This window comes from Galeopterus variegatus, unplaced genomic scaffold, assembly GCF_000696425.1.
Source record: "Galeopterus variegatus unplaced genomic scaffold, G_variegatus-3.0.2 Scaffold12905, whole genome shotgun sequence".
NCBI classification, from domain to species: Eukaryota; Metazoa; Chordata; class Mammalia; order Dermoptera; family Cynocephalidae; genus Galeopterus; species Galeopterus variegatus.
This window is the reverse complement of record NW_007739016.1, coordinates 2,269-12,963: the sequence shown is the minus strand read 5'-3', so window position 1 is coordinate 12,963 and position 10,695 is coordinate 2,269. Positions and strand designations below refer to the sequence as shown.

The window sequence follows — 10,695 nt, the reverse complement described above, 5'->3', positions numbered from 1 at the left end:
AAACTAAAAATCAAAATGGATTCACTCTTGCTAAGTTCTATGTCAACAAACCTAAACTAAGTTGTGGTCTAACTTACTGAGAAATCAGGAGAGAAAGATAACAGCCAGTTTCCCAAACGGGCCAGTTTGAATCTTCAATAGGCATGATAACGAAGTTCCCTCTGCTTTAATCCTTACACAAAAAGGATAGCCTCAAGTAACTCAGTTAACTTCCTTAACTTAGTCCTAAATAATCAATTATTTTTCTATTGTGCTGTCTCTCTGTCCCTGCCTTACTAAGAAAGTAACTTTGAATCGACCAATCTGCTTTTTGTTCCTCGTTTTTGCTTTTTCCAGCCTTTTCTGTCTATAAAACCAACTTCCTCTGCTTGACTCATTGGAACAATTATTATATTTGATGGAATGACACGTTGCCTGATTCTAGATTCATGATAAAGCCAATTGAGATGTTTAACTAGTTTTGTTGTAATTTTGTCCTTTGACAATAATTTTAAAGAATCAAGTGATAAAGATTGAAGAATTTGGATCCTCCAGCTGTTGCAGAATAGAGCTAAAAATGGAAATAAAGCCTCAATCCTTTTCTGGATCTGGGCTCTTTAATCCCTTTAGCCATGTGTGTCACCAGCCTCTAGGTCTCATAGGCAGATGGAAGACTCAGTTAAGACAGAAAGAAAAAGTTTAATAGTGAATGTGAGAAGAGAGAATAAAGTCATGGTAAAGAAAGACAGTAATGAGTGTTTCCAGTGCTGCTTTGTAGTATTCTAATCTTGTACTGTTATCACACCATTAGCTAAAGGGAAAGGTGGCAGTTGCTGCTGGGAAGACATTTGGTTGCTTAAGAATTCAGACATCATTTTGTTTTCACAAAATGTGCATTCTTAGGGTAGACTGCAGAAGATGACTTTTTAAGAAGATAAGTAATGAACACTTTAAACTCTGATAAGATTTTTGAACCAGTTATCTTTCCTAGAAGAAAATCAGTCTGCATCCCAAGTGCTGCTTTTACAGGCCTGGTATCTTTGTAGGCTCTGCATCCCAAGTGCTGCTTTTACAGGCCTTGTATCTTTTTAGGCTCCGGATATCTTAAATAGTTAAAAGGAAAACTACCTGTTGTATTTTCTTTTGACGATATATATATTTTGTTCTTTAATGACATTTATCCTCTGCTTTGGTTAATATGCTTACTTGTGTTTGAAGAGATTGGGTCCGTATTGTTTTTGGACAAAGGAAATTTGTGAACAAATGGGTATTTTCTGATTATATGTGACTATAGTGACCATTCGGATCTTCAGTGTAATCCCATATGTAGAAGATTTAGTAACTATGACTGGCAACTCAAAGAAATAAAAATCAAAAGTATCTGACTGGTCAAGGGAAGAGAACCATTGGTTATTGCTGATGAAGGCCAATTGTGAACCACAGCCCATGTTATGACTTTTGTAGTTCATTATGCAATGGACCAGTGATCATAGAGGTCTTCATTATTCTTTATTTCTTGTTGTGAGAGTTCTATTTAATTACATGAAAGTCAAAATGTTACTGCCACACTGGGCTCGGCAAGCCCTCTCACATTAAACAAATTACTTGAAAATCCAGAAGTTGGTGCAACGATTAGAATGTTTATTCAGTTAACTGGCATTTGGGCAATGACCAGGCTAAAATCATCCCACCTTCTGATGTCTGTTCTGGGGTTAATAAAGGGGAAGAGGCAGGAAGATGAGGAAAGGGTCTTTGTTCTATAGAAAAAAGGAGGGAGGGAGGAGTCTGGGAGCAGCAGATGGTCTGAGTCAAATGTCAGGGTCCCACGATGGATTGGAAACTTCAGCATCACAGAGTCTGTGGTGAGCTTCAAGTCCTTGATGTTACCTCAGAGTTGGAGGCCTTATCTCCTAGGGAGAGCTCATGGAGAATAATCTTATTCAGACGTCATAAAAATACCTGACGTGGATTTCTCATATATGTGAGTGCAGTTTTCCTTTAAGTGAGGGAGGGAGTTTACAATCAGCTAGGTTGTCTTGCCTCTCTCTTATATCTCCTCTCCTTTGCAGCCAATTAGAGAGTTAAGAAAATCAAGAAACTTAGTTTCAGTCCTGAATTGTAGGTGCACCCCCTCTGAAGTAAGTCAACATAAGATGCAGCAATTTCATCTCCCAGCAGTCTCAATTCTTCTGCTAACCTCAAGGAATTGATAATTGTCAGTTTCCAAGTTAAGGGCTGACTGAAACGTTCTGCTTGGTCTTAGTTACCCCAAAGATGGTTGTTTTTCTGGCTAAGGTCCGTTTTAAAAATTCAATATTCACTTTTGTATTTATACATACAGAGCACATGCTAGTTTACAGATTACACACCAACCAAACAGCAATGTTAACTATATTCTCTGTAAATCAGTTGTTTATGACATTTCCCCCCAAAGTAACATAGTTCCAACTCTAACAGTTAAAAGAAATAAAGAAAAATCAGCACTTGCTTCTTCAGAATTTCATGTCTGCAGTTTGGTTCTCTTCTGAGATAAAAAACCAGGGGTGATGGAGGTGTGTTTGCATGTGTCTGGGGAGAACCCAGGGCAGAAACGTACTGGGAAGAGATGCATTTCTCCAGTCCGACAACCAAGTGAGGATGTAGTTATTCTGAGAATTTCTCAAATAGAGAATACTGTACTATCTACTCAGAGTTGGGGTATGATCAGGACTTTCTCTGTGAGACTGAAGATAACAAGAGGAATAGCTCTCCTCCAGGGAAGTCAGCACCAGGGTGTCAGTGAAGCCTGAAAAGTGGCTCTTTTCTGATGACAGAACTTTGTAAGTATTTTGTTACATCACCACCCATGGCAACCCCATACAACCTTGAGTCCCGTCATCACCGCTGTTGTTTTTTCATGTTACTGGCACACTTCTCCTACCAGTATGTAAAAGGCATTTTCAACACCCTATTCGGTCTTGGCTGAAGTTTCGATAAACAAAATTCCGTTACTCTTAACCAGCTCATGGGCTTGTTTTGTGTCAACTGTCCTTGTTGGCAAATCACACTTGTTTCCAGTACCATAGATCTGAGTCTTTTACTCACTTAATCTGCTCCCTGTAGAGGTTAATGTCTGCAAATGATTTGCTATTATTGAAGGCAAATAAACAGAGAAAGCCTTTGCCTGTCCTCCTGTATTGCTCTCTCATGGCACTGTAGTCCCCTTGTCCAGGTGTACCCATATGTGCAACAGGCACATGTCACTCTATAAATGCCTGTTTTTGTTAAGAATCCTTTGTGGTGGGATCATATTCATCTACAAAGTGGTTCTGGATTAGCAGATTGTCAATGTGCTTTTTCTACCATCACATGCTCCAACCATCACCAGTTTGTACTCAGTCATTCCACACCAGCAAAAATGTCAAGCTCTGCTGCCTCCACTTCAGATGAATTTAGGACAACTGGGAAAAATGTTGCAGACCCTGGAACTGCCATTAATAGCCCCCACCACAGAGTGATCCCCACCCCGCTGTTATTCTTCTTATACTTTGACTTGAGTTGGTACTGAGCCCTTTTGCTGTTAGTGCTAGGCCGCTGAGCCACTGTAATCACAGAAGAACTAGGACTGGTCCTACTTTTATGGTAGTGGAATGTTGGGTTGACTGAAAGTTGGGCATCACTGATCTTAGCCTGGGGTTTGACAAATGGCATTGCAGACAGCATCCCTAGCAAAGCTATTGTGTTTTTAATTAGTATCTTAACTTTACAGGCTCTTTTAAGTCTTCGTTCAATTACTTAGTTTTAGTTCTCTCTGGGTGTGTTGGCCTCATGCTTGGCTGTAGAAGATGTACTTGTCTTCTGAATAATGCTTGAGCTTCTGTGGTTTTTGTTTGAACATCTTCATTTTAAAGCATTGTCATTGGCCATAATTTTCAGTTTACTGAAATTCAGAGTGAATCAAGTTCATATATTTAATTAGGCAATTAACTCATCCAGCGTATACAAGAAGGGGGACTGACAAAGATTCTCTCCTTGACCAAAGTCTAATCCAGTTCATCTGTGCATTCTTTTTGACTAGGTCTCGAACCCTGGGCTTCTATGTCCTTCCTTTTAGAGCCCAGTTCTAGCAAGAAGCCTGCTAAGTCAGTTTAGCAAGAATTTCCCATCCTCTAATCAGACCACCGAGGGGAGGTGGGTGGGGTGGGGTTCTTCATCACCCTCAGGTGATGTCTGATCACCCCCTGTCCTGCCTCCAGCAAGAATCCTGTGAGGCCGGTTTAGTCAGAATCCCCCTTGCCCCTGATGAAATGTCCTATTCATTGACCCCCTCCCTGCTTCTTGGCTATAAATTTCCACTTTATTTATTTATTTATTTTTTGTATTTGGAATTGAGGTCATTTCTTTACTAATGTTTTGTTTCCCCTTTGCAATATTTTTTCTGAATAAATCTGTTTTTACTGCTTTAACTACTGTCCAGCTTTGCTTTTTAAAAATTTTTTACTACCATATTTATTGTTACTAATCATACATATTCTTTATGCCCCTTATCCAATCTCTCCCCTCCCTTTTCCCCTCCCCCTTCTAATGACCATAGATTTGTTCTCTACATCTGATAGATTAGCTGTTCCTCTGTTGGTTTGTTGCCTAGATGATCTGTCCGGTACTGAGACAGCGAGACAGGTGTGATCAAGTCCTCCCCTATTCTCATAAATCAGTTGCTTCTTCTATTATTCTGTGGTGTGCTTTGTGGAAAGAAAGGACCTCTTTTTTTGGTTTGTTTGTTTTGGTCTCAGCTAGTGCCTCTGCTTGTGTCAATGCAGTTGAGAGTCTGGCATGCCATCTGCACAGTGGCTGTGACTGTTGCTATAGAGATTAGCTGCTTTTGTGGCAGCCATGGAAATTGTGGTGGCTATAGGAGGCTACCCATGTGAAAATGGTGTTTTTGCTGTGCTCTTAACTTGGTATGCTTCAGTTATTGTGTGAACACCTTCATTTTTGAGTGTCACCATTGACCATAATTTTGAGTTTGCTGAAATTTAAAGTACAGGTTCATTCATTTGGTTAACTAATTAACTAATTTGGCATGTATCTATTGAGTATCCATTGAATTGCTCTGCAAGTTGAACAATAACTTAACCCTACAATTAAAGGTTTATTATTTACATTTTTTAGTGTACATTGTAGTCTCCAAAGATAATTTAGACATAGAATGTTATTCACATTCTTTCCAAAGGAATTCTCTTCCAGGTATAAGATGAATTACTTTCTTATTTTCAATAAAACACCTTTGGTATTGACCTATCATGCATTTCTAAAAGCCAAAGTACTAATATTCTTTTTTACAACATATCAATATAATTTGTTTAAGGATTCAATATGTAGAATTTACATTTAATCAGACAGTGGTTTGCTAGCTTCTTAGACATATTTTTCCAATTATGTGTAAATAGGATTAACTTAGTGCATAAATTGGACACATGTAAATTATATTTATATGTTCCACCCCAGCAATTAAACAAAATTTGATTTTGGGAACTGCTCTTGAGGGATTTCACTATTTATTTGGCTATTCTTTTTCTCCTTTCATCTCTCTCTTCCCACCTTAACAAAAGGAGCAGGATTTAGGAAAGAAGTATTTTCCTGTAATAACAAATGTTAAACATGACTTTCTTCATCATTGAAAACATTAATTCTAAGTTGTTTCATTAATTTTGCATGGAGAAATTACTTGTGCAGTAAATTATGTACTTTTTTGAAAACATTGCCGTGAAGTTTATTCTTCACCAGCATAACAGTACAGAAATGTGTCATTAATTGAACAAAATGCTTAGCAATCAAAGCAACTGCAATAGGAGCTTGTGTTACTACTGGGCTCTTAAACTCATTTCAAATGCTAATAAAAAATTGATAGCATTATTATGTTAATTTACCATCCTTGCTAATCCTCTCTGCCGGAAGCACTTGAATTTGTTGGTATTAAAACACCAACCACACACACAGACACACACACACACACACAGAAACAGACACACACAAACACAGACACAGACACACACACACGGAGGTTTCCCTACCCCATGACATCTCAGAAGACTAAGTCTTTCTTTTGACAGGACAAAGTGCTGCCTTTTCTCACCCAACAGGTTAGATATTGCAGAGCTATTAGAGTGGAGCAACTTCTGATCTACTGACATCTTAGAGGAAAACTTTTAAAGTTTTACTTCAAAAATAAGTTGTCTTTTTCTCTTTCTATTACATAACCTGGTAGGGAAAATCAGGTATGACTTTGTGGACAAGGATTAGTTCTATAATGTGCCATGTTTTTAGGACTACCTCTTTAGCTCTGTAGGGTCTAAAGAAAAACTTCACCCCTAAAGGTTCATTAATAAAAATCACAGACAAATTTAGATCCATATGAAGAAAAGGTATGACAAATTTTATTATTTAATGTGCTGGGAGAAAGCAAAGCACAGAGGAATCACAAGAGAGTTACATCCCAATTTTCCACCGGGGTACACAACTTATATACCCATCTCCATAGGGCAAGGGCAGATGGGGGTGTAGAAGTAAATGATTTTTAGGGGAATTCAATGGGCCAGAAGAACAAACAATGGCCCAGGACAAAGTCTGTTTGGACTGCAAAGCAGACAATGACTGGTAAATGATTTTCTCAATAATACCAAATGGGACCAGAATATAAGACAATAGTCTATGATAAAAGTTAGTTCAGGTGTGTGGACAGATTACAGTCTTCCTTCCTGTGAGATGAATTAAGTTAATGAAAACTCAGGGAAATGACAGAAGGGACTAGAGGTAATTGTCTTCTTTTTTTGGTGGGTCTAAACAGCAGGTAGATGAGGGAATCAGCTTCATCCTGTGCTTTGGAGAGTGACAGAGAATTGAGGGGGATGAGGGGAAGGTCAGAGAGACCTTGAGGCTGCTTCTTTATTTCAGCCTGTCAAAGGACCATAGTTTGAGTAACAGTTTTTTGCACCACAACAGCTCTGTGAGTAGTTTTTCTGGCATTTAATTGTGCCTAGTGGTGGTTACATAGATTAAGGATTAGCAATTTCTTTAGCCTTCAGAATATCCAACCTGTTCAAAATATATCTGGGGCAACACTGAGAAAGTTAAGATAAAGTTAGAAGGAACCAAGGGAGAGGAATAATAATGATAATAATAAAGGAAAGGGGAAGAAAAAAGAAGTTGATGAAATGCCATGTAAAGTGGTATTAACCTCTCCTGTTGAATCAAGTTTATATGTATTTCTGGCCAGATTATTTATAAAATGTCATAGATTAATAAGAAACTTCCTAGAAAAAAATCTTGCTCAAGGGATTCTTTCTTTCTTAAAAAAGTGTAAACTTTGGCACGCTTTCTGCTTTGGGGGAATATTATTCTGTCTCTTAAATGTTTGTTCAAAACTCTTCGCTTGGATTTCATCAACTTAACTCATATCACAGGAAGGAAGACTGGAGTCTGTCAACACACCTGGACTAAATTCTGTCACAGACCATTGCCTTATATTTCGGTCCCATTTAGTATTAAAAAAAAAAAAAGTTATCGTTTACCAGTCATTTTCTGCTGTGTGGGCCAAACAAGCTTTGTTCTGGATCATTATATGTTCTCCAGGCCCATTACACCCCTTTAAAAATCCTGTATTCCTACACGCCCTTCCCCATCTCCCCTTTCCGCATGAAGATGGGTATATAAGCTCTGTACCCCAGTGGAAAATTGGGACATCGCTCTCTTGGGATTCCCCCCTGCTTTGCCCCTTCCCAGCATGTTAAATAATAAAATTTGTTATGCTTTTTCTTCATATTGATCTAAATTTGTCAGTGATCTTTATTAATGAAACTCCAGGGGTAAAGAAGTTTTCCTTTGGCCCCTACACTTGCAACTGAGTGTAGAAGCCAGCCCTTAAGTTGAAATTATAAACTTTGGAAACGATACACACCCTATCAAATGTGATTAGGATACAAGGCAATAAACTTGTGGCCTGTGGCTCACTTAGAAGTTTGCTTTTTATTTTTATGTTAAAGAATGATTACCACAGTATTTCTGGAAGTAATCTAGATACATGAAAATTATATTCAGTATCCTGAGTGTGGTATAAAGAAAGGTTCTGCTTACCAGGTAGCCACCAAAAAATAAATAAATAAAAAAGAATTAAGAAAAGAAATACTGGAACATTTAAATATATCTTCTTGTAGGTAATTTTCCCAAATGCCAAATGCTGAATAGTACATAGTTTAACTTATTGTCCTTGGCTCAGACCATTTTACTGTACCAGAAAATTTGCTGTAACACTTCACTTTGTGACAATCAGAACCACAACACAATCTCACTTACCAAACACTATAAAAATGCCAAAACTCATATATTGCTTTAATGAAGTGAGGCTAGAACCAATCCTTTTACTAAAAGTTATAAAATAGTAAAATGTCTTATTAACTTTACACATGATAGTACATTATTGTAAGACTTGATCAAGCAGTATTCCAAAGAGCACTTAAGCTATCATTTTGGTAGGAGTTTTTGGTTGATTCTATAGTTTCAAGCAAACTATTGTCTTGTTACCTCTGTCAGAAGTGACTTTTCCCTCCTTCCTCACTGATCCCCTTCAATAAAAGACGAAAAGAAAAAGAAATATGAAATTTCACAATTTTAGGACGACCATTTGGAGAAAGCTAAAAAAGACATTGCCTATTACTTGCCAACAGACAAGGTGGCCTTAGCTGTCATTGACTGGGAAGAATGGAATCCCACCTGGGCAAGAAACTGGGCACCTAAAGATATTTACAGGAATCGGTCTATTGAGTTGGTTCAGCAACAAAATGTAAGCCTTAATGCCAAAGATGCTGCCAAGGTAGCCAAAGAAGAGTTTGAAAAGGCAGGAAAGACTTTCATGCAAGAGACTTTAAAACTGGGAAAATTACTTCGACCAAATCACTTATGGGGTTATTATCCTTTTCCTGATTGTCACAACTATAATTTTAATAACCCCAATTACAATGGAACTTGCCATGATATCGAAAAGAGTAGAAATGATGATCTCGAATGGCTGTGGAAGGAAAGCACTGCCCTTTTCCCATCCATCTATTTCAACAGCATCTCATCTGTTCGAGGAGCTGCACTCTTTGTCCGTAACCGTGTTCAGGAAGCCATTAGGGTTTCTAAAGTACGTGATGCTAAAAATCCAGTTCCGGTTTATGTATATGCTCGCCCAGTTTATACTGATCTAACTACGAGGTATCTTTCAGAGGTAAGTTATGGTATGAGGGCTATGAAATAATATCCACAAATGGTGGTGTTTAGTGAAATTTAATATCATTTTTGAGGGAAGTGAAATTTAGCTTTTAATATTATTTAAGAATATGCACACAAATAGTTCTATATCATTCTATCAATGCAAAATAAGAATATATTTAATTTTTAATGTACTCATATAATCTCTTAGGAATCATGGAGATTTGGGTGTATAGAGATTGTATTAACTCAATTTCTTTTTTTATTCTTTAATGGACTTGCTTTCTTGTCAACACATGTAATTAAAAATAATAGTATCTTTTTTTTAAACGTAGAAAAAGTAAAACTTTATTTATTTATTTATTTATTTAATTGAAACATAATTGATTGTACATATCTGTGGGGTACAGAGTTGAATATCAATATACCTGTGTGCAGTGCGTGATCCTCAAATCACGTAATAGTTTCTTTTCTTTATAACAGGGTGATGGCTGTGTAAAGGATAGAAATAGATAGTGGAGAAATATTTAAATTATTATTTTTGGGTGACCATGCTTAGCTTTGGTGTTACTGGCATAACACTTTCATTTTGAACCTTTCTGTTAACTTTTCCTTTTGCATTTGCCAGGTTGACCTCTTGAATACATTTGGTGAAACTATTGCTCTGGGTGCCTCTGGAATTATATTATGGGAAGGCATTAATTTAATGCGAACTATGGTAAGTTGAATTGATAGGAAGTAAATAAAAATATTTCTTTTTTTTTTTTTTTTCCTTTTTTGTCTTTTTTCGTGACCGGCAATGGATCGCAACCCTCAGTGTCGCGCCCGTACCGGACTGGGACCGGCTACGGGATCGCAACCCTCGGTGTTGCCCCCGCACCTCGCTCAGCCAGTGAGCAGCAGGTCTGTATGTGGGATCTGAACCCTCGGTGGGAGCGCTGCCGCGCTTCCCAAGCGGAGCACTGTAGCAGTGCGCCACCAGGCCGGCCCGATAAAAATATTTCTGCCTCTAATATTTTTGAGGATTGTTTTTGTATTGAATAAGAAAATAAGTAGTATGCTTGGCACATAGTAGTAGGTATTCAATTAATACAGGCTAAGTAAAAATATCGTGCATTTGTGTGGTTATGTTGAAAGGCAGAAAATATTGTACCTGTTTTCCAGTGACAAAACAGAAATTCAGTATGATTAATTGAAATTCTCTAGGCTACGTGGCTAGTAAGTAATAAAAACAAGACTGTTATCTGTTTCTTGACATGGTGTTTGGTGTCAGAAGGTAGGTTTCTCTTTATTTTTATTCCTGTTTAATTCTCCATTTCAGATCTTTATCCTTCACCTCTGCAATCTTTCTGACTCAATGCAGGAATAATGCTGCCATTGGACACGGCTGAATTTGAGCTGTACTTTTCCTTCTCTGTTGGACGTGGAAATACTAGTGATAAACGTGCCATGGAGAATGTCAAATGAAGCTCATGGCCCAGGGGTCCT

General features: G+C 37.8%; 1 protein-coding gene and 1 pseudogene across 1 annotated transcript in view; one reads left to right on the top strand and one right to left on the bottom strand.

Annotated features, from left to right (window-relative positions):
* Nucleotides 1–2,810: 2,810 nt before the first annotated feature.
* Nucleotides 2,811–3,361, bottom strand: LOC103581370 (annotated as a pseudogene).
* A 15-nt stretch (nucleotides 3,362–3,376) lies between these two features.
* LOC103581371 (hyaluronidase PH-20-like) overlaps nucleotides 3,377–10,695 on the top strand; it is a gene marked incomplete at its 3' end in the record, with an annotated part of 9,574 nt that continues 2,255 nt past the window's right edge. The window contains 3 exon segments of the mRNA XM_008563221.1: nucleotides 3,377–3,472; nucleotides 8,630–9,223; nucleotides 9,836–9,945. Of these exon segments, the coding sequence (XP_008561443.1) occupies nucleotides 3,377–3,472; nucleotides 8,630–9,223; nucleotides 9,836–9,945 (800 nt within the window).